Here is a 24,622-nt window from a genome sequence, read left to right on the forward strand (position 1 = left end):
CATCAGGAATGAGGAGAGTGTGCCAGGCAGGCTGAGATAAAAGGTAGGGAGGAGGGACTAGGGGGAGGGGCGATGGAGGTGTGATAGGTGGAAGGAGGTCAAGGTGAGGGTGATAGGCCGGAGTGGGGTGGGGGCGGAGAGGTCAGGAAGAGGATTGCAGGTTAGGAGGGCGGTGCTGAGTTGAGGGAACCGACTGAGACAAGGTGGGGGGAGGGGAAATGAGGAAACTGGAGAAATCTGAATTCATACCTTGTGGTTGGAGGGTTCCCAAGGTATGAATTCAGATTTCTCCAGCTTCCTCATTTCCCTCCCCCCACCTTGTCTCAGTTGGTTCCCTCAACTCAGCACCGCCCTCCTAACCTGCAATCCTCTTCCTGACCTCTCCGCCCCCACCCCACTCCGGCCTATCACCCTCACCTTGACCTCCTTCCACCTATCCCACCTCCATCGCCCCTTCCCCTAGTCCCTCCTCCCTACCTTTTATCTCAGCCGGCTTGGCTACTCTCTCTTATTCCTGATGAAGGGCTTATGCTCGAAACGTCGAATTCCCTATTCCTGAGATGCTGCCTGGCCTGCTGTGCTTTGACCAGCAACACATTTGCAGCTGTGATCTCCAGCATCTGCAGACCTCATTTTTTACGTGAGGATATCGAAAGATGAGTCACGATTATATTGACTGGTGAAGCAAGCTGGAGGGGCTGAATGGCCTCATCCTGCTGTTTCAGTTCTGAGTGATGAAGCATTATCGAGATAACAATCGTCAATTCATCCACTTCCTGTTGAGAGATTGAGAGAAACAGGAAATGAGCTGATTCAGAGAACTGGTAAAATTCTGCTCCACCTAAATCCAGTGAGAGCTGGTTGGGCCAGACGCAGCAGGAGCTGCAAGAAATCTAGTGGCATCCCAAGATCAGAGACCAAGGGATCCGGTAGGTCAGCTCATTCTCAGACCAGTTCAACCTTTCACCCAGGACCTGCGTTTACAGCTCATCTGTTTGTCCATCAGTCCTACAGTGAGGACAATCTGGGAGTGTAGAAGATAGTGGGAGATAAAGAGGCAGAGTGAGAGACGGAGAGACAGAAAGGAACAGTAAGAGGCAGATGGAGAGACACAGAGAGACAGAGAGTGAGAGACAGAAAGAGGCAAAGTGAGACATAAAGAGGAAGGGACATGGAGTTGAGACAGAGGGAAACATTGCGAGAGAAAGGGAACCAGGTGAGTGCCAGAGAAAGAGATAGTGACAGAGAGACAGAGAGCACAAGACACAAAGAGTGACAAGGAGATGGAGAGCAAGAGGGAGCAAGAGACATACAGTGATAGGGAGATGGTGAGAGAGAGAGAGAGGGAGACGGCATGAGAGACAGAGAGAGCAGGCATAGACAGTGAGCAGGAGAGAGGGAAGGGGGTGGGGAATGGAGAGAAAAAGCAAGAGACCAAAAGAGAGATGCAAAAACTGAGAGAGCCAGAGCTAAATCCCAGGGCAAGAAGACCGAGGGAGAGGGGGAAACAGAGATGGTTGTAAGGGAGACAGAGAAGATAGAGGTAGAGATAAAGAGAAAGAGTGAGAAGGGGAGAGAGAGAGAGAGACATAAAGGAAAGGGTAGCAATGATTTGGTTAAAAAAAAGAGAGAAGGAGAGAAAGAGAGAGACTCAGGAAGGTGTAACAGATGTGAACGGTAGAGATGTGCAGAGAGGGAGATCGTATCCTGTCTTGGTTTATTCCGTACACTGGCTGTGTGGAGGAATCGGTTAGTTTGAATTTGAAGAAGTTTTGTTTGAGAAATGTGTCTCCAAGTTACTAGGAGTCCCTGGATGTGAAGGGGGAATCTGGGGAGAGATCTCTGCGGGAGCTGAGATGTTAGCCCACCATTCACTCCCTCCATCACCTGTAACCTCAATAACTCCAGCCCCACCCTGTCAATGGGTGCTGTTACCTCTGATAGGGCTGAGTGATTTGACGGAGATAGGAATGGAGAGGGAAAGGTGGCGCTGTGGACAGACAGCAAGAGAGAGAGAGAGAGACTGGCATGGGGAGTGAACCGGATTGGGGGAGAGAGACATTTGGAGATTGGGTATATAGGAACAAAACGGGACCATACAGCCTCTCTAATACATTCTCGCTGTTTGTGAGATTATGGTTGATTTATACTGTACAAAGATGGGAAATTGATCAGTATGTCCTGTCCAGAAAAAGGAAAGGCCAATTACTGACCCATCTCTCAAAATTTCTGAGCTTCGTTTCAGGTTAATTTGCCGTTTGTTTGGACCCCCTCTCTCAATCTCTCTCTCTCTCACATTCGCCTTTCTCCAGAATCTCTTTACAGCAGGCTGCTGTCTCAATTCAGTCCCCTCCCACCTCCTAAACTCAAGCCTGAGTCATAGAGACATAGACTTGTACAGCACAGAGATAACCGATCCTAATCCCAAACTAAACTAGTCCCACCTGCCTGCTCCTCGCCCATATCCCACCAAATCTTTCCTACTCATGTACTTATCCAAATGTCTTTTAAACCTTGACATTGTACCCACGTCCATCACTTCCTCAGGAAGTTCACTCCACACGTGAACCACCCTCTGTGTAAAATATTTGCCCCTCGTGTCTTTTTTAGATCTCTCTCCTTTCACCTTGAAATTGTGTTCCCTCCTCTTGAAGTTTCTCATCTTAGGGAAAAGACATGTATCATCAATTCTCTCTATACCTGACATGATTTTATAAACCTCTACAACCTCCTACACACCAGGGAAAAAATATGTCATCCTCTCCTTATAACTCAAACCTTCTGTTCCTAGCAATATCCTTCTAAATCTCTGCATAACCCTCTCCCGCTTATCCTTCCTATAACAGGGCAACCAGAACTGGACACAGTCCTCCATAAGAGGCCTCACCAATGTCCTGTACAATGTCAGTGACGTTCCCCCACTCCTGATACTCGCAGGCAGACACGCTAAACATCTTCTTACTCACCCTGTCTATACCTGATACAAACTTCAAAGAGGGCTGGAAAGGAAAGCTCGACTCCAATGTGCCTCTCATCATTTTCCCACTGCATCCAGCTGTGGCTGACACTCACTGAGTATGGACCAGCCCCTGGCTGCTGACTCCACACGAGGCAGAGCTCAGGCTCATCAGTAAAACCGGGGCCAAAGTCCCTCTGTATTGCACCTTCAGCCAAGGCACTGAACGGTGGACCATGAGGAGGAGATCAAATGCAGACCATAACATTCCTGAGGACTCCCCCCACCCCAGGAGCAATCAAGTGAGACTGAAAATCCTCCTGCCTGTTCCTCTGTAGCCTTGTACATTCCCTCACTGCAGCTAATTCTTCTGTTTAAGGTGCTAGATCAGTACAGACCCGATGGGCTGAAGAGCCAATCTCTCACTCTCTCTCTCTCTCTCTGTGTTCTGTAAAAGCTTTATGATTAAATTCTGTGACCCCCTCTTCTCCACATCTACCCTCAAAATCTTGTATGTTTTTAAAAAATCACCACTCATTCTTCTAATGCTAATGAATAAAGCCCAAAACTCTTTAGATGTTCTTAATAAATCAAGCCATTCATTACAGTAATCAACCAATTAATCTCTACTGAATTGTCTCCAAAACCACGAGATCCTTTCTTGACCCCAGGACCAAAATTGTACACAGTACCCCACAGTAACACGTGGACTGTTGTGACACAGTACCAACCCTCCAGCAATAAAGGTTCAAATTTCACTTGCCCTCTTAAGTGCTTCAGAAAACATTTGCTTCAGAGTTGGGTTGGTTAGCAACTTAGAAATGTTTAGGATTGTTAGGTCCTTGGCAGCATGTATTAGAAATGGACAATAAACAAGGAATCAGAGGGTAGGTATAGATGGGCATCTCTCAGATTGTTGGAAGCGGTATTCCCCAGGGATTGGTGTTGGGTTACAATCCAGGGATAACAGGGAATTGTGATAGACAGCGACTTCAAAGGGACACTCATAATTTTGCCAAATGGGCAGTCACCTGGCAAATGAATTTCAATGTAGAGAAATGGGAAGGAACGCATTTTGGTTGAAGACATTTACAGAGAGATAATACAGAGTCCACGGTATAAGCTTGAGAGGAGTACAGGAGCAGACGGACCTCTGGGTTCACGTGCATGATCCTCTGAAGGTGACCAGGTACATTCAAACAATCAGGTGAAAGTGAGGATTGCAGATGATGGAGATCGGAGTCAAGGTTAGAGTGGTGCTGGAAAAGCACAGCATCCCAGCATCACTCTAATCTTGACGTTGAAATAGTTGTTTATAAATAGAGGCATCGAGTATAAAAGCAAGTGATATTACATCTCTACAAATTATTGGTCAAACCACATTTGGAGTACCTGTATTCTGTTCAGTTCTGGGCACCTTATTTAAAGGATGTCATTCTCTGGAGAGAGTGCAGAGCTGATTTACTAGAATGATACCAGGACTTTTAATATACAAGAACAGATTAGGGACGGGAACGATATAAAACTTTTTCAGAGGTTGCTGTGTGTGTGGAATGAGCTGCCAGAGGAAGTGGCGGAGGCTGGTACAATTACAACATTTAAAAGGCATCTGGATGGGGACATGAATAGGAAGGGTTTGGAGGGATACGGGCGAAATGCCAACAAATGGGACTAGATTAATTTAGGATACTGGTTGGGATGGAGAGTTGGATCGAGGGTCTGTTTCTGTGCTGTACATCTCTATGACTGTATAAATTGGCTTATTCTCTTTGGAACAGAGAAGATTAAGAGGTGACATGATTGAGGGGTTGAAAATCATGAAGAGTTTTGCCAGGGCAAAGGAGGATACCCTATTTCCACCCGGTGGTATTTCACATTGAGGCAAAAGTGAGGACTGCAGATGCTGGAGATGAGAGTCAAGAATGTGGTGCTGGAAAAGCGCAGCAGGTCAGGCAGCATCAGAGCTTTTCCAGCAACACATAATTTCACAATTGTCAATGAGAGAGGTAGAAGTCAGATGAGGAGAAATTTCTTTACTCATTCCTAGGATTAGGAATGCACTGCCTGGGAGAGTGATGTATGTAGATTCTACAGGTTTCAGAAGCGAGCTGGATATAAATTTGAACGGGATTAAATTGGAGGGCTACAGAAATGGAGCTGTTAAATGGGACTAACAAGGTTCCTCTGCCAGGAGCTGGCACACACAATGGGTAGAATGGTTTCCTTTTGTACTGTAAATTCTGCGATTATTGGGACTAATTGCTAACTTTTTGTGTTTCATGCACAAGAACTTTCAGCTTCCTCAGCACTCCATGTTTCGGAGCTTCTCTCTCTTTTAAAATAATCAGGGAATTAATCTGTGGAATTATTTACTGTCGAGGCTGGGTCATCCAGTATATCCAAGGCTGAGACAGATAGAAGTGGAGTTAGGGATGAGCCACGTTCTCACTGAACGGCAGAGAAGATTAGATGGGCTGAACAGCCTACTTCTGTCTTCTGGGCTTGAGGCATGCTGTTGGGAGATGAAATGGTGAGGAGGATAGGAGTCAATGGGCTGGCGAAATGAACATTTAGGTGCAAGTGGAAATTCACAACTGGCAAGTATGAGGTTCAATAATCTGTTGATAGACAAGTTAGGGTTAGGGTTAGGGTTAGGGTTAGGGATAGGGATAGGGTTAGGGTTAGGGATAGGGATAGGGTTAGCGTTAGGGTTAGGGTTAGGGATAGGGATAGGGTTAGGGTTAGGGTTAGGGTTAGGGATAGGGATAGGGATAGGTTTAGGGTTAGGGTTAGGGTGATGGGGTTCAAAGACTGACGATTCTCAGGGCGTGTCTAGACGTAAATCTTTGAAGAATTCTGTGCTCAATGCTCTACATTAAGCTGTCCAGAGGAAAGAGAAAGAGAAACACACTGAATTTTACAAATAAACACAAATTTTTTCATCGCTGACTGGCTCGTGGTCAGAATACTGTGTCCAATTCCATGCTTTGGGAATGGGGCCTTGATCATGGACAGGTTGTGAAGGGAGCTCCCTCCAGGGGCTGAGGAGAGGGTTTCAGTTCACCTGCAGAGATCAGGATCATTCCCCTGGAGCTGAGATGGTTAAGTGGGAGAGGTGTCTGGGAATGTGAAGGGGTTTTTCATCAAGTCAATGAGGACAGAGTGATCCCTGCACACAGGAGGATTGAGATGATTGACAGAAAAATGGAAGGTAATCTGAGAAAAGTTGTTTCCTTCGGTGTAATGGGCTTGGAGCTGGAATGTGGTACAGGGAATTGGAAGGAGAGTGAGGCATCAATCTTATCAGCAAATTATTCACACAGAGGCTACCTTTTCATTCTCAGGTCAGCTTCAGCGAGACTCTTTGTTTATTCACAGGATCTGGGTGTTACTGGGCTGGGTCCAACATTTATTACCTTTCTCTAACCACCCCCTGCAGAAAGTGGAGGGGGTGGGGGGGTGTATGCTACTTTCTTGAATTGCTGCTGTCCTGTGTTGTGTAGGGACACCTACACAGTGCCCAGGATTCTGAGTCAGCCACACTGAAGGAACGGCCCATATATTCCCAAGTCAGGATGATGAATGGCTTGGAAGGGAACTTGCAGGTGATGGTGTTCCCATGTATCTGCTGCCTTTCTCCTCTGGGGGTTTGGAAGGTGCTGTCTGAGGATCTTTGCTGAATTCATGAAGTGTGTCTTGTAGATGGTACACGCTGCTGCTACTGAGTGTCGGTGGTGGAGGGAGGAGGTGTTTGTAGATGTGGTGCCAATCAAGTGGGGCTGCTTTGTCCTGGATGCTATTAAGCTTCTAGAACATTGTTGGAGCTACACCCATCCAGGCAAGTGAGGAATGTCCCATTGCATATCTGACTTGTGCCTTGTCAATAGTGGACAGACTGTGGGGAGTCAGGAGGTGAGTTACTTGCTGCGGTATTCCCAGCCTCTGGGTTGGTCTTGTAGCCACTGTATTGCTGCGGTCAATAGTGAATGCCAGGGTGTTAATAGTGGGGGAATTCAGTGATGGTAATGTCAACAGACGTTGGTTAAATTACCTCTTATGGAAAATGATTATTTCCTGGCATTTGTGCAGGGTGAACGTTATTTGCGATTGGTCAGTCCAAGCCTGTATCTGTGAAGTTACAAATAGTGTTGAACGTTGTGCCATCATTGGTGAACATTTCTGATGTTATCTCTGCTGACCTCCATTGTTTTCACCAGTTCACACTTCAGAACAGTTCCACAAGCACCTATTTCCTTCCTTCCTGACTCTAGTTTGAGTTCTAGGTTTTTTTTCCATGAAATATTTGTGGAGGGAGGTTCATTCGAGGGGTTAGGGTCTGGAACGTACTGTCTGAGAGTGTGGGGGGAGGGGGAGGTTCACTCGAGGGGTTAGGGTCTGGAACGTACTGTCTGAGAGTGTGGGGGGAGGGGGAGGTTCACTCGAGGGGTTAGGGTCTGGAACGTACTGTCTGAGAGTGTGGGGGGAGGGGGAGGTTCACTCGAGGGGTTAGGGTCTGGAACATACTGTCTGAGAGTGTGGGGGGAGGGGGAGGTTCACTTGAGGGGTTAGGGTCTGGAACATACTGTCTGAGAGCGTGGGGGAAGGGGGAGGTTCACTCAAGGAGTTAGGGTCTGGAACATACTATCTGAGAGTCTGGGGGGAGGGGGAGGTTCACTCAAAGGGTTAGGGTCTGGAACATACTGTCTGAGAGTGTGGGGGGAGAGGGAGGTTCACTCGAGGGGTTAGGGTCTGGAATGTACTTTCTGAGAGTGTGGGAGAGGCAGGTTCACACTCACAGACACAAACACAGACACCTAGACAGATACATAAATACATGTACAAACATATGCAGAAACTCCCTGACACACACAGTTACAGGGACACTCTCAGACAGATACACAGTCACACAGACGTTCAGACAGACAGTCACATAGTCACAGAAAGACTCTCACACTGAGGGACTTACTGGTGAAATGGTGTTGCTCTCACTAAATGAGTAATTCGGAACTCTAGGTTAATGTTCAAATCCCACTGGTGGCAGATGGTGAAATCTGAACTCAATAAAAATCTGGAATAAAAACGATGTGTGATTGGCGATCAGTCGGTGGTCATTATAAAAGCCATCAGGTTCACTCAGATCCTTTAGGGAGAGAAATCTGCCTTCCTTACCCAGTCTGACCCATATGTGACTCCAGACACGGGAAAAGGCTGACAGAGCCTCATTAAATCCTAAAGTCTCCTTCCTCCCCATTCCCTGACTCTCTGTTCCAGAACCATCAGTGCAGGACCTCTCCTGACAGCAGGATGGGTACTGGGTAGAGTCAAAAAGAGGAAAGGCTTGCGTGACTTGATCAGGGGTCAGAGAACGTTAAAATCCTCGCCCTGTTGGTTTTGTGGAGGCAGAAACAATGATTGCTAGCAAACCGCAGAAACACAGCTTCCTGTTCTCATTGGGGTGTAACAAACTGTGAAATCAGCACAGTCCCTCCCACAACCTATTCTAGCCATTTCTCAGAGTGACTGCAACGGGAACAGCTTTAAATAAATAAAACAGAGAGCGAGAGAGAGAAAAACCATCTGCAAGACAAAGAGGAGAAAGGGCGCGGGAGGGGAGAGAGAGAGAGAGAGAGCGTTTGAATGGATCTCTTTAATTTGACATCCTGTTAATCTCCCTGTACCTCCTGGGCTGGTGTGTAACAGTGCATCCTGCATCCTTGTCTGTTTAGCCGATACTCTAGAATAGAATGGTCTGCCCGCACAAAATGTCAAACAAAACTTTTCACTGTAACACAGAACATGTGGCATTAATAAATCAAATCAAATCAGAAAGGAAAACTGTAAAACAGGCTGTGGGGTATATCAGGGTGTGGGTTATATCAGGGTGTGGGGTATATCAGGGTGTGGAATATATCAGGGTGTTACAGTGAGGAGTGTGGGGTATATCGGGGGTTACAGTGAGGGGTGTGGGGTATATCAGGGTGTGGGGTATATCAGGGTGTTACAGTGAAGAGTGTGGGGTATATCAGTGTTACAGTGAGGGGTGTGGGGTATATCAGGGTGTGGGGTATATCAGGGTGTTACAGTGAGGGGTGTGGGGTATATCAGTGTGTTACAGTGAGGAGTGTGGGGTATATCAGTGTGTTACAGTGAGGGATGTGGGGTATATCAGTGTGTAACAGTGAGGAGTGTAGGGTATATCAGTGTGTTACAGTGAGGGATGTGGGGTAAATCAGGGTGTTACAGTGAGGGGTGTGGGGTATATCAGGGTGTGGGGTATATCAGGGTGTTAGAGTGAGGGGTGTGGGGTATATCAGGGTGTTACAGTGAGGAGTGTGGTGTATATCAGTGTGTTACAGTGAGGATTGTGGGATATATCAGTGTGTTACAGTGAGGGGTGTGAGGTATATCAGGGTGTTACAGTGAGGGGTGTGGGGTATATCAGTGTGTTACAGTGAGGCGTGTGGAGTATATCAGGGTGTTACAGTGAGGGGTGTGGGGTATATCAATGTGTTACAGTGAGGAGTGTGGGGTATATCAGTAATTTACAGTGAGGGGTGTGGGTTATATCAGTATGTTACAGCGTGGGGTGTGGGGTATATCAGTGCGTTACAGTGAGGGGTGTGGTGTACATCAGGGTGTTACTGGGAGAGATGTGGGGTATATCAGTGTGTTACAGTGAGGGGTGTGGTTTATATCAGTATGTTACAGAGAGGGGTGTGGGATATATCAGTGTGTTAAAGTGAGAGGTGTGGAGTATATCAGTGTGTTACAGTGAGGGGTGTGGGGTATATCAGGTTGTTAGAGTGAGGGGTTTGAGGTATATCAGGGTGTGGGGTATATCAGAGAGTTACAGTGAGCGGTGTGGGGTATATCTGTGTTACAGAGTAGGGTGTGGGGTATATCAGTGTGTTACAGTGAACGGGGTGGGGTATGTCAGTGTGATACAGTGAAGGGTGTGGGGTATATCAGGATGTTACAGTGAGGGGTCTGGGGTATATCAGAGTGTTACAGTGAGGTGTGTGGGATATATCAGGGTGTTACAGTGAGGGGTGTGGGATATATCAGTGTGTTACAGTGAGGGGTGTGGGGTATATCAGAGTGTTACAGTGAGGAATGTGGGGTATATCACGGTGTTACAGTGAGGGGTGTGGGGTATATCAGGGTGTTACTGTAAGGGATGTGGGGTATATCACGGTGTTACAGTAAGGGGTGTGGGATATATCAGTGTGTTTCAGTGAGGGGTGTGGGGTATATCACTGTGTTACAGTGAGGGGTGTGGGGTATATCAGAGAGTTACAGTAAGGGATGTGGGGTATATCACGGTGTTACAGTAAGGGGTGTGGGATATATCAGTGTGTTTCAGTGAGGGGTGTGGGGTATATCAGTGTGTTAAAGTGAGGGGTGTGGGGTATATCAGGGTGTTACAGTGGGAGATGTGGGGTATATCAGTGTGTTACAGTGAGGGGTGTGGGGTATATCAGGATGTTACAGTGAGGCGTGTGGGGTATATCAGAGTGTTATAATGAGGGTGTGGTGTATATCAGAGTGTTACAGTGAGGGGTGTGGGGTATATCAGTGTGTTACAGTGAGGGGTGTGGGATATATCAGTGTTACAGTGAGGGGTGTGGGGTATGTCAGTGTGTTACAGTGAGAGGTGTGGGGTATATCAGGGTGTTACATTGAGGGGTGTGGGATATATAAGTGTGTTACAGTGAGAGGTGTGGTGTATATCAGAGTATTACAGTGAGGGGTGTGGGGTATATCAGTGTGTTACAGTGAGGGGTGTGGGGTATATCAGTGTTACAGTGAGGGATGTGGGGTATATCAGTGTGTTACAGTGAGGGGTGTGAGGTATATCAGTGTGTTACAGTGAGGGTGTGGGGTATATCAGTGTTACAGTGAGAGGTGTGGGGTATATCAGTATTACAGTGAGGGGTGTGGGGTATATCAGGGTGTTACAGTGAGGGGTGTGGTGTATATCAGAGTGTTACAGTGAGGAGTTTGGGCTATATCAGTGTGTTGCAGTGAGGGGTGTGGGGTATATCAGTGTTTCAGTGAGGGATGTGGGGTATATCAGTGTGTTACAGTGTGGGTGTGGGGTATATCAGTGTGTTACAGTGAGGGGTGTGGGGTATATCAGGGTTTTACAGTGAGGGGTGTGGGGTATATCAGTGTGTTACAGTGAGGGGTGTGTGGTATATCAGTGTTTCAGTGAGGGGTGTGGTGTATATCAGGGTATTACAGTGAGGGGTGTGGGGTATATCAGTGTGTTACAGTGAGGGGTGTGGGGTATATCAGTGTGTTACAGTTTGGGGTGTCGGGTATATCAGTGTGTTACAGTGAGAGGTGTGGGGTATATCAGTGTGTTACAGTTTGGGGTGTGGGGTATATCAGTGTGTTACAGTGAGGGGTGTGGGGTATATCAGTGTTACAGTGAGAGGTGTGGGGTATTTCAGTGTGTTACAGTGAAGGGTGTGGGGTGTATCAGTGTGTTACAGTGAGGGGTATATCAGTGTGTTACAGTGGAGGGTGTGGGGTGTTTCAGTGTGTTACAGTGAGGGGTGTGGGGTATATCAGTGTGTTACACTGAGGGGTGTGGGGTATATCAGGGTGTTCCAGTGAGGGGTGTGGTGTATATCAGGGTATTACAGTGAGAGGTGTGGGGTATATCAGGGTGTTACACTGAGGGGTGTGGGATATATAAGTGTGTTACAGTGAGAGGTGTGGGGTATATCAGGGTGTTACAGTGAGGGGTTTGGGGTATATCAGTGTGTTACAGTGAGAGGTGTGGGATATATCAGTGTGTTACAGTGAGGATGTGGGGTATATCAGTGTTACAGTGAGAGGTTTGGGGTATATCAGTGTGTTACAGTGAGAGGTGTGGGATATATCAGTGTGTTACAGTGAGGGGTTTGGGGTATATCAGTGTGTTACAGTGAGAGGTGTGGGATATATCAGTGTGTTACAGTGAGAGGTGTGAGGTATATCAGTATTACAGTGAGGGGTGTGGCGTATATCAGTGTGTTACAGTGAGGGTTGTGGGGTATATCAGTGTTACAGTGAGGGGTGTGGTGTATATCAGAGTGTTACAGGGAGGGGTGTGGGGTATATCAGTGTGTTGCAGTGAGGGATGTGGGGTATATCAGTGTTTCAGTGAGGGGTGTGGGGTATATCAGTGTTACAGTGAGGGGTGTGGGGTATATCAGTGTTACAGTGAGAGGTGTGGGGTATATCAGTGTTACAGTGAGGGATGTGGGGTATATCAATGTGTTACAGTGAGAGGTGTGGGATATATCAGAGTTACAGTGAGGGGTGTGGGGTATATCAGTGTGTTACAGTGTGGGCTGTGGGGTATATCAGTGTGTTACAGTGAGAGGTGTGGGGTATATCAGTGTTACAGTGAGGGATGTGGGGTATATCAGGGTGTTACAGTGAGGGGTGTGGGGTATATCAGTGTGTTACAGTGTGGGGTGTGGGGTATATCAGTGTGTTGCAGTGAGGGGTGTGGGGTATATCAGTGTGTTACAGTGTGGGGTGTGGGGTATATCAGGGTTTTACAGTGAGGGGTGTGGGGTATATCAGTGTGTTGCAGTGAGGGGTGTGGGGTATATCAGTGTTTCAGTGAGGGGTGTGTGGTATATCAGTGTTACAGTGAGGACGTGGGGTATTTCAGTGTTACAGTGAGATGTGTGGGGTATATCAGTGTGTTACAGTGAGGGGTGTGGGGTATATCAGGGTGTTACAGTGAGGGGTGTGGTGTATACCAGGGTATTACAGTGAGAGGTGTGGGGTATACCAGGGTGTTACAGTGAGGGGTGTGGGGTATATCAGTGTGTTACAGTGAGGGGTGTGGGGTATATCAGTGTGTTACAGTGAGGGGTTTGGGGTATATCAGTGTGTTACAGTGAGAGGTGTGGGATATATCAGTGTGTTACAGTGAGGGGTGTGGTGTATATCAGTGTGTTACAGTGAGGGTGTGGGGTATATCAGGGTTTTACAGTGAGGGGTGTGGGGTATATCAGTGTGTTACAGTGAGGGGTGTGTGGTATATCAGTGTTTCAGTGAGGGGTGTGGGGTATATCAGTGTTACAGGGGGGGTGTGGGGTATTTCAGTGTTACAGTGAGAGGTGTGGGGTATATCAGTGTGTTACAGTGAGGGGTGTGGGGTATATCAGTGTGTTACAGTGTGGGGTGTGGGGTATATCAGTGAGTTACTGTGAGGCGTGTGGGGTATATCAGTGTTACAGTCAGGGGTGTGGGCTATATCAGTGTGTTGCAGTGAGGGGTGTGGTGTATATCAGATTGTTACAGTGAGGGGTGTGGGGTATATCAATGTTACAGTGAGAGGTGTGGGGTATATCAGTGTTACAGTGAGGGGTGTGGGTTATATCAGTGTGTTACAGTGAGGGGTGTGGTGTATATCAGTGTGTTACAGTGAGAGGTGTGGGGTATATCAGGGTGTTACAGTGAGGGGTGTGGTGTATATCAGAGTGTTACACTGAGGGGTGTGGGGTATATCAGTGTTACAGTGAGGGGTGTGGGGTATATCAGTGTGTTACAGTGAGAGGTGTGGGCTATATCAGTGTGTTGCAGTGTGGGGTGTGGGGTATATCAGTGTTTCAGTGAGGGTGTGGGGTATATCAGTGTTACAGTGAGGGGTGTGGGGTATATCAGTGTGTTACAGTGAGGGGTGTGGTGTATATCAGTGTGTTACAGTGAGGGGTGTGGGGTGTATCAGGGTGTTACAGTGAGGGGTGTGGTGTATATCAGTGTGTTACAGTGAGGGGTGTGGGGTATATCAGTGTGTTACAGTGAGGAGTGTGGGCTATATCAGTGTGTTGCAGTGTGGGGTGTGGGGTATATCAGTGTTTCAGTGAGGGTGTGTGGTATATCAGTGTTACAGTGAGGGGTGTGGGATATATCAGAGTGTTACAGTGAGGGGTGTGGGGTATATCAGTGTGTTACAGTGAGGGGTGTGGGGTATATCAGTGTTACAGTGAGGGGTGTGGTGTATATCAGGGTATTACAGTGAGGGGTGTGGGGTTTATCAGTGTTACAGTGACTGGTGTGGTATATATCAGGGTGTTACAGTGAGGGGTGTGGTGTATATCAGGGTGTTACAGTGAGGGGTGTGGGGTATATCAGTGTGTTACAGTGAGGGGTGTGGGGTATATCAGTGTTACAGTGAGAGGTGTGGTATATGTCAGGGTGTTACAGTGAGGGGTGTGGGGTATATCAGGGTGTTACAGTGAGGGGTGTGGTGTATATCAGTGTGTTACAGTGAGGGGTGTGGTGTATATCAGTGTTACAGTGAGAGGTGTGGGGTATATCAGTGTTACAGTGAGGGATGCGGCGTATATCAGTGTGTTACAGTGAGGGGTGTGGGATATATCAGTGTTACAGTGAGAGGTGTGGGGTATATCAGTGTGTTACAGTGAGGGGTGTGGTGTATATCAGTGTGTTACATTGAGGGGTGTGGGGTGTATCAGGGTGTTACAGTGAGGGGTGTGGTGTATATCAGAGTGTTACAGTGAGGGGTGTGTGGGTATATCAGTGTGTTACAGTGAGAGGAGTGTGGGCTATATCACTGTGTTGCAGTGAGGGGTGTGGGGTATATCAGTGTTTCAGTGGGGGTGTGGGGTATATCAGTGTTACAGTGAGGGGTGTGGGGTATATCAGTGTGTTACAGTGAGGGGTGTGGGGTATATCAGTGTGTTACAGTGAGGGGTGTGCGATATATCAGAGTGTTACAGTGAGGGGTGTGGGGTATATCAGTGTTACAGTGAGGGGTGTGCTGTATATCAGGGTATTACAGTGAGGGGTGTGGGGTATATCAGGGTGTTACAGTGAGGGGTGTGGGGTATATCAGGGCGTTACAGTGAGGGGTGTGGGGTATATCAGTGTTACAGTGAGAGGTGTGGTATATGTCAGGGTGTTACAGTGACGGGTGTGGTATATATCAGGGTGTTACAGTGAGGGGTGTGGGGTATATCAGGGTGTTACAGTGAGGGGTGTGGTGTATATCAGTGTTACAGTGAGAGGTGTGGGGTATATCAGTGTTACAGTGAGGGATGCGGCGTATATCAGTGTGTTACAGTGAGAGGTGTGGGATATATCAGTGTTACAGTGAGAGGTGTGGGGTATATCAGTGTGTTACAGTGAGGGGTGTGGTGTATATCAGTGTGTTACATTGAGGGGTGTGGGGTGTATCAGGCTGTTACAGTGAGGGGTGTGGTGTATATCAGAGTGTTACAGTGAGGGGTGTGGGGTATATCAGTGTGTTACAGTGAGAGGAGTGTGGGCTATATCACTGTGTTGCAGTGAGGGGTGTGGGGTATATCAGTGTTTCAGTGGGGGTGTGGGGTATATCAGTGTTACAGTGAGGGGTGTGGGGTATATCAGTGTGTTACAGTGAGGGGTGTGGGGTATATCAGTGTGTTACAGTGAGGGGTGTGTGATATATCAGAGTGTTACAGTGAGGGGTGTGGGGTATATCAGTGTTACAGTGAGGGGTGTGCTGTATATCAGGGTATTACAGTGAGGGGTGTGGGGTATATCAGGGTGTTACAGTGAGGGGTGTGGGGTATATCAGGGCGTTACAGTGAGGGGTGTGGGGTATATCAGTGTTACAGTGAGAGGTGTGGTATATGTCAGGGTGTTACAGTGACGGGTGTGGTATATATCAGGGTGTTACAGTGAGGGGTTTGGGGTATATCAGTGTGTTACAGTGAGAGGTGTGGGATATATCAGTGTGTTACAGTGAGGATGTGGGGTATATCAGTGTTACAGTGAGAGGTTTGGGGTATATCAGTGTGTTACAGTGAGAGGTGTGGGATATATCAGTGTGTTACAGTGAGGGGTTTGGGGTATATCAGTGTGTTACAGTGAGAGGTGTGGGATATATCAGTGTGTTACAGTGAGAGGTGTGAGGTATATTAGTATTACAGTGAGGGGTGTGGTGTATATCAGTGTGTTACAGTGAGGGTTGTGGGGTATATCAGGGTGTTACAGTGAGGGGTGTGGTGTATATCAGAGTGTTACAGGGAGGGGTGTGGGGTATATCAGTGTGTTGCAGTGAGGGATGTGGGGTATATCAGTGTTTCAGTGACGGGTGTGGTGTATATCAGTGTTACAGTGAGGGGTGTGGGGTATATCATTGTTACAGTGAGGGGTGTGGGGTATATCAGTGTTACAGTGAGAGGTGTGGGGTATATCAGTGTTACAGTGAGGGGTGTGGGGTATATCAGTGTGTTACAGTGAGAGGTGTGGGATATATCAGAGTTACAGTGAGGGGTGTGGGGTATATCAGTGTGTTACAGTGTGGGGTGTGGGGTATATCAGTGTGTTACAGTGAGAGGTGTGGGGTATATCAGTGTTACAGTGAGGGATGTGGGGTATATCAGTGTGTTACAGTGAGAGGTGTGAGGTATATCAGTGTGTTACAGTGAGGCGTGTGGTGTATATCAGAGTGTTACAGTGGGGGTGTGGGGTATATCAGGGTATTACAGTGAGGAGTGTCGGCTATATCAGGGTATTACAGTGAGGAGTGTCGGCTATATCAGTGTGTTGCAGTGAGGGGTGTGGGGTATATCAGTGTGTTGCAGTGAGGGGTGTGGGGTATATCAGTGTTTCAGTGAGGGGTGTGTGGTATATCAGTGTTACAGTGAGGACGTGGGGTATTTCAGTGTTACAATGAGATGTGTGGGGTATATCAGTGTGTTACAGTGAGGGGTGTGGGGTGTATCAGTGTGTTACAGTGAGGGGTGTGGGGTATATCAGGGTATTACAGTGAGAGGTGTGGGGTATACCAGGGTGTTACAGTGAGGGGTGTGGGGTATATCAGTGTGTTACAGTGAGAGGTGTGGGATATATCAGTGTGTTACAGTGAGGGGTGTGGTGTATATCAGTGTGTTACAGTGAGGGTGTGGGGTATATCAGGGTTTTACAGTGAGGGGTGTGGGGTATATCAGTGTGTTACAGTGAGGGGTGTGTGGTATATCAGTGTTTCAGTGAGGCGTGTGGGGTATATCAGTGTTACAGGGAGGGTGTGGGGTATTTCAGTGTTACAGTGAGAGGTGTGGGGTATATCAGTGTGTTACAGTGAGGGGTGTGGGGTATATCAGTGAGTTACTGTGAGGCGTGTGGGGTATATCAGTGTTACAGTCAGGAGTGTGGGCTATATCAGTGTGTTGCAGTGAGGGGTGTGGTGTATATCAGATTGTTACAGTGAGGGGTATGGGGTATATCAATGTTACAGTGAGAGGTGTGGGGTATATCAGTGTTACAGTGAGGGGTGTGGGTTATATCAGTGTGTTACAGTGAGGGGTGTGGTGTATATCAGTGTGTTACAGTGAGTGGTGTGGGGTATATCAGGGTGTTACAGTGAGGGGTGTGGTGTATATCAGAGTGTTACACTGAGGGGTGTGGGGTATATCAGTGTTACAGTGAGAGGTTTGGGGTATATCAGTGTGTTACAGTGAGAGGTGTGAGGTATATCAGTATTACAGTGAGGGGTGTGGTGCATATCAGTGTGTTACAGTGAGGGTTGTGGGGTATATCAGTGTGTTACAGTGAGGGGTGTGGTGTATATCAGAGTGTTACAGGGAGGGGTGTGGGGTATATCAGTGTGTTGCAGTGAGGGATGTGGGGTATATCAGTGTTTCAGTGACGGGTGTGGGGTATATCAGTGTTACAGTGAGGGGTGTGGGGTATATCATTGTTACAGTGAGGGGTGTGGGGTATATCAGTGTTACAGTGAGAGGTGTGGGGTATATCAGTGTTACAGTGAGGGATGTGGGGTATATCAGTGTGTTACAGTGAGAGGTGTGGGATATATCAGAGTTACAGTGAGGGGTGTGGGGTATATCATTGTTACAGTGAGGGGGGTGGGGTATATCAGTGTTACAGTGAGAAGTGTGGGGTATATCAGTGTTACAGTGAGGGATGTGGGGTATATCAGTGTGTTACAGTGAGAGGTGTGGGATATATCAGAGTTACAGTGAGGGGTGTGTGGTATATCAGTGTGTTACAGTGTGGGGTGTGGGGTATATCAGTGTGTTACAGTGAGAGGTGTGGGGTATATCAGTGTTACAGTGAGGGATGTGGGGTATATCAGTGTGTTACAGTGAGAGGTGTGAGGTATATCAGTGTGTTACAGTGAGGCGTGTGGTGTATATCAGAGTGTTACAGTGAGGGGTGTGGGGTATATCAGGGTATTACAGTGAGGAGTGTCGGCTATATCAGGGTATTACAGTGAGGAGTGTCGGCTATATCAGTGTGTTGCAGTGAGGGGTGTGGGGTATATCAGTGTGTTGCAGTGAGGGGTGTGGGGTATATCAGTGTTTCAGTGAGGGGTGTGTGGTATATCAGTGTTACAGTGAGGACGTGGGGTATTTCAGTGTTACAATGAGATGTGTGGGGTATATCAGTGTGTTACAGTGAGGGGTGTGGGGTGTATCAGTGTGTTACAGTGAGGGGTGTGGGGTATATCAGGGTGTTACAGTGAGGGGTGTGGTGTATACCAGGGTATTACAGTGAGAGGTGTGGGGTATACCAGGGTGTTACAGTGAGGGGTGTGGGGTATATCAGTGTGTTACAGTGAGAGGTGTGGGATATATCAGTGTGTTACAGTGAGGGGTGTGGTGTATATCAGTGTGTTACAGTGAGGGTGTGGGGTATATCAGGGTTTTACAGTGAGGGGTGTGGGGTATATCAGTGTGTTACAGTGAGGGGTGTGTGGTATATCAGTGTTTCAGTGAGGCGTGTGGGGTATATCAGTGTTACAGGGAGGGTGTGGGGTATTTCAGTGTTACAGTGAGAGGTGTGGGGTATATCAGTGTGTTACAGTGAGGGGTGTGGGGTATATCAGTGAGTTACTGTGAGGCGTGTGGGGTATATCAGTGTTACAGTCAGGAGTGTGGGCTATATCAGTGTGTTGCAGTGAGGGGTGTGGTGTATATCAGATTGTTACAGTGAGGGGTATGGGGTATATCAATGTTACAGTGAGAGGTGTGGGGTATATCAGTGTTACAGTGAGGGGTGTGGGTTATATCAGTGTGTTACAGTGAGGGGTGTGGTGTATATCAGTGTGTTACAGTGAGAGGTGTGGGGTATATCAGGGTGTTACAGTGAGGGGTGTGGTGTATATCAGAGTGTTACACTGAGGGGTGTGGGGTATATCAGTGTTACAGTGAGGGGTGTGGGGTATATCAGTGTGTTACAGTGAGAGGTGTGGGATATATCAGTGTTACAGTGAGAGGTGTGGGGTATATCAGTGTGTTACAGTGAGGGGTGTGGTGTATATCAGAGTGTTACAGTGTGGGGTGTGGGGTGTATCAGGGTGGTACAGTGAGGGGTGTGGTGTATATCAGAGTGTTACAGTGAGGAGTGTGGGCTATATCAGTGTGTTGCAGTGTGGGGTGTGGGGTATATCAGTGTTTCAGTGAGGGTGTGGGGTATATCAGTGTTACAGTGAGGGGTGTGGGGTATATCAGTGTGTTACAGTGAGGGGTGTGGGATATATCAGAGTGTTACAGTGAGGGGTGTGGGGTATATCAGTGTGTTACAGTGAGGGGTGTGGGGTATATCAGTGTTACAGTGAGGGGTGTGGTGTATATCAGGGTATTACAGTGAGGGGTGTGGGGTTTATCAGTGTTACAGTGACTGGTGTGGTATATATCAGGGTGTTACAGTGAGGGGTGTGGTGTATATCAGGGTGTTACAGTGAGGGGTGTGGGGTATATCAGTGTTACAGTGAGAGGTGTGGTATATGTCAGGGTGTTACAGTGAGGGGTGTGGGGTATATCAGGGTGTTACAGTGAGGGGTGTGGTGTATATCAGTGTTACAGTGAGGGATGCGGCGTATATCAGTGTGTTACAGTGAGGGGTGTGGGATATATCAGTGTTACAGTGAGAGGTGTTGGGTATATCAGTGTGTTACAGTGAGGGGTGTGGGGTATATCAGAGTGTTACAGTGAGGGGTGTGGGGTATATCAGTGTGTTACAGTGAGGAGTGTGGGCTATATCACTGTGTTGCAGTGAGGGGTGTGGGGTATATCAGTGTTTCAGTGAGGGTGTGTGGTATATCAGTGTTACAGTGAGGGGTGTGGGGTATATCAGTGTGTTACAGTGAGGGGTGTGCGATATATCAGAGTGTTACAGTGAGGGGTGTGGGGTATATCAGTGTGTTACAGTGAGGGGTGTGGGGTATATCAGTGTTACAGTGAGGGGTGTGCTGTATATCAGGGTATTACAGTGAGGGGTGTGGGGTATATCAGGGTGTTACAGTGAGGGGTGTGGGGTATATCAGGGCGTTACAGTGAGGGGTGTGGGGTATATCAGGGTATTACAGTGAGGGGTGTGGGGTATATCAGGGTATTTTACAGTGCGGGGTGTGGGGTGTATCAGGGTGTTACAGTGAGGGGTGTGGGGTATATCAGTGTTACAGTGAGAGGTGTGGTATATGTCAGGGTGTTACAGTGACGGGTGTGGTATATATCAGGGTGTTACAGTGAGGAGTGTGGGGTATATCAGGGTATTACAGTGAGGGGTATGGGGTATATCAGGGTGTTACAGTGAGGGGTGTGGGGTATATCAGGGTGTTACAGTGAGGGGTGTGGTATATATCAGTGTGTTAAAGTGAGGGGTGTGGGGTATATCAGGGTGTTACAGTGAGGGGTGTGGGGTATATCAGGGTGTTACAGTGAGGGGTGTGGGGTATATCAGTGTGTTACAGTGGGGGGTGTGGTGTATATCAGGGTGTTACAGTGAGGGGTGTGGTGTATATCAGTGTGTTACAGTGAGGGGTGTGGGGTGTATCAGGGTGTTACAGTGAGGGGTGTGGTGTATATCAGTGTGTTACAGTGAGGGGTGTGGGGTATATCAGTGTGTTAAAGTGAGGGGTGTGGGGTATATCAGGGTGTTACAGTGAGGGGTGTGGTATATATCAGTGTGTTACAGTGAGGGGTGTGGGGTATATCAGTGTGTTACAGTGAGGCGTGTGGTATATATCAGTGTGTTACAGTGAGGGGTGTGGGGTATATCAGTGTGTTAAAGTGAGGGGTGTGGGGTATATCAGGGTGTTACAGTGAGGGGTGTGGTATATATCAGTGTGTTACAGTGAGGGGTGTGGGGTATATCAGTGTGTTACAGTGAGGCTAGTGTCTGATTGCTCCAATAAACGGTGGAGATTTTATTTTGCAGTGTCTTTCCGTGTCTCTTGATGATCATTTCCTTTCCCTCTGCCCTCTCTCTGCAGCTACTGCCGTTTCCGAAGGGTTTGACAAGATTAGATTATTTCAGTCTGCTGTGTTGTGGCCCTCATCGATGTCCCGTCATGCTGTGTCATTGTGTTCTCCCCTTGCTCGGAGTCTTTGCAAATCTTCTTTCATTGTCTTCGAGTCAGAATGGGATCATTGCATCGCCTGTTTCAACATCTCCTGAATCTGCCGTGACAGCTTCTAATTCTGCCCAGCCCCTATCTCTTAGCCAAATGTTGTTGATGGCTTCCACAAGTTCGGATGCATTGATCCCTCTCGCTAGTGCTTCCAGCCCACCTATCTCTGCCCTAACTGGACAAGATGTCTCTGTCAGTGAGGAAGTGAGATCTTCAACAGTTGATGACTTCAGGCCCTTTGAGCAGACCACCAGCAGCAGCACAGGCTTCCCACAAATCCTCACTTCGGACTTTTCATCAGGCAGCACTGTAGCCATCACCTCGATGAGTCAATCGAGTGAGTCAACAACTCAATCCAGCACATTTCCAGTCTTCAAACCTTCAACTCAAACCAATCCATCCACTATCATCGAATCTTCAACTCAGCCCAGTCCCTCCACTATCATCGAATCTTCAGCTCAGCCCAGTCCCTCCACTATCATCGAATCTTCAGCTCAGCCCAGTCCCTCCACTATCATCGAATCTTCAACTCAGCCCAGTCCCTCCACTATCATCGAATCTTCAGCTCAGCCCAGTCCCTCCACTATCATCGAATCTTCAGCTCAGCCCAGTCCCTCCACTATCATCGAATCTTCGACTCTAACAAACCACTCCCAGGTCTTTGATTCCTCCAGCCATAGCCCTGTTACCAGCGCAGTCACCTCGCAGTCTGCCTCTCCACCTACACAATCGAGAACCATCAGTCTATACTTGATCATCCCTCTGATATTGGGCCTCGCCTTCATTATCATCATCATCGTCAGCTGTTTGTTGGCCAGGAGGAAGAGGGGGCACTCACAGGCCTTTGTACTCCAGGCTGGGAAGAGGAAAAAGAAAACAGATGATACCTGGGCAGGAAAAGTCACACTCCCCGAGGATGGAGAGTCCAATGAGGCGGCCGAGGACAAAAAAGATGAGGATTTGAGCTCCAAACGCCTCTCCCTGTCAACTTTCAAAAGGAAGTCCATGGCACCGACATCGTCAGTTCTTGATGTGGAGAAGGGCCCAGACTTGGAACTGGAAGTGCAGGAACCTCTCCTGTCTAATGGCCTGAGCTCAGGAAGTATAGTTCCACAGGACGCACCCTCGCAGCCAAACAACACAGTCTCCAAGAATGAGAATGGTGTGGTTCCTGTCAATGATCTGCCTCCCCCTGACCCACCCCTTGACACTTCCCAGGGGCTGGCACCAGAATCAGAGGCTCCTAAGACTGCTTTCTGAGCGCCTCATGTCTCTGCGCCCTTTCGGCTTCCTTCCCCAACACGTTCCCATCTCCCCGTGCCCCATTCCTGACACCACAACCCTCTTCACATGTTGGGGAAAGGGGAGATCGCCTCAAGAATACGCTTTCAACTTCAATGCAGAACAGTCTTTCCGGGCTGAATGGTCTCCTCCTGTTCGTGTGTAACAGCCTGGAGGAGGGGCTGAATGGTCTCCTTCTGTAGCTGTTTCTCCTTCTGTGTCCATTTACGTTGGTGGATTTTCACTTCAGGCAGAATTTTTTTTTGCCAGATCCTGAGAAACACTGTCTATCTGCTCTAAACCCCCGGGAGGGTCAGTGTTTCCCCACCCCAGTCCTCTGGGGGCAGTCAGTGTCCCCCTCCCCCATAGCCCAGGGACAGTTAGTCCTCGTACTCCAAGGAGAGAGGATGGAGGTGCTGTAAGCTAAGATTTGGATTTATTTTAGGGGTGACTAGATCTCTCACCTTGGGGAGAGTTAGTGCCACGTCCTGGAGGTTGTAAATTTTTGACAGGATTTGGTTTGAGCTTACTCATCTGTAGACAGCCTTTGAGGAATTTTACTTCATTATTTTCCAATAAAGTTCAAATCAAACCTACCCCCGAGTGTAGTCTGTCCTTGTAGCTCACTTCAGGGAGATGATGCTTACAGCATTTCTGCTGCAGACACCCACACACAAACACACACACAGACACAGACACAGACACACACACATGCACAGACACAGACACAAACCCCCTCCTAAACACACACACAAACACAAACACGCACAGTCACACAGTCACTCTCACACACTCAGCCTCACACATAGTCACTTACTCACTATTACACACTCACTCTCACACGCAGTCACTCACTCACTATTACACACTCACTTCCACACACTCACTCTTACACGTAGTCACTCACTATCATACACTCCCTTTCACACAGTCACTCACTCACTATCACACACTCACTCACTATTACACACTCACTCCCACACACCCAGTCTCACATGTAGTCACTCACTCATTATCACACACTCACTCATTATCACACACTCACTCCCACACATAGTCACACACACTCACCCTCACACATATACACACACACACACACACACACACACACACATATACACACACACATATACACACACACACACCGCACTGACCCTCAGAGTCACACACACCAACTCTCACACGTACTCACATACACACATTCTCTTTCATGGTCAGTTTTTATGTTCTCTGTTAGTTGACTCTCATTTTCTATTTTCTATTTCTTAATCAATCACTTTGTCCTCCTTTCCTGAATTCTAAACTGCTGTTTAAATTCTGCACAGTGTGTATGCCTCTTCCTTGTATAAAATACTATTTTTGATTTTTCTTTGTAAGCCACGGCTTAGCCATCTTTCCAGTTTTATGTTTCTGTCAGACATGAATGAACATTTGTTGCATTTCCCTCATGTGTTCTTTGAATGTCTACCCTCATTCCCTTAAGTGATATTCCCTTACTCATAACCCATTGTATGGCACAGTGGCTCAGCGGTTAGCACTACTCCCTCACAGCACCAGGGACCTGGGTTCAATTCTCGCCTCAGGCGAATGTCTGTGTGGAGTTTGCACATTCTCCCCATGTCTGCGTGGGTTTCGTCCAGATGCTCCAGTTTCTTCCCACAGTCCAAAGATGTGCACATTAGGGTGGATTGGCCATGCTAAATTGCCCATAGTGTTCAGGGGTGTGTAGCTTAGGTGCACTAAGCAGGGGTAAATGTCTGGGTGGGTTACTGTTTGGAGGGTCGGTGTGGACTTGTTGGGCTGAAGGGCCTGTTTCCACACTGTAGGAATATTTCTAAAAAGGATTTTTCTCTCTTTCATTTCAGGACTTCAGGACCCTAGCCTCAGAATCACTTTCCATCTTAAGTTAAGAATTCTATCATATTCTGTTCACTCTTAACCTAAGGGACCTTGCACAGTTAAATTGTCAATTATTCCCTTCTCAAAATCTA

General features: G+C 47.7%; 1 protein-coding gene across 1 annotated transcript; it reads left to right on the plus strand.

Moving 5' to 3' along the window:
- The first annotated feature begins 817 nt into the window (after window positions 1–817).
- LOC132813913 (uncharacterized) lies at window positions 818–23,227 on the plus strand. The gene is made up of 2 exons (XM_060823298.1): window positions 818–929; window positions 21,213–23,227. Exon 2 carries the CDS (start codon window positions 21,291–21,293, stop codon window positions 22,608–22,610), a length of 1,320 nt encoding a protein of 439 aa, XP_060679281.1. The 5' UTR covers window positions 818–929; window positions 21,213–21,290; the 3' UTR covers window positions 22,611–23,227.
- The last annotated feature ends 1,395 nt before the right edge of the window (window positions 23,228–24,622 follow it).

Source organism: Hemiscyllium ocellatum, unplaced genomic scaffold (genome assembly GCF_020745735.1).
Source record: "Hemiscyllium ocellatum isolate sHemOce1 unplaced genomic scaffold, sHemOce1.pat.X.cur. scaffold_532_pat_ctg1, whole genome shotgun sequence".
NCBI classification, from domain to species: Eukaryota; Metazoa; Chordata; class Chondrichthyes; order Orectolobiformes; family Hemiscylliidae; genus Hemiscyllium; species Hemiscyllium ocellatum.

Coding starts and splice junctions, on each gene's coding strand:
- LOC132813913 (XM_060823298.1), top strand. CDS start 21,291: ATGCTGTGTCATTGTGTTCTCCCCTTGCTCGGAGTCTTTGCAAATCTT.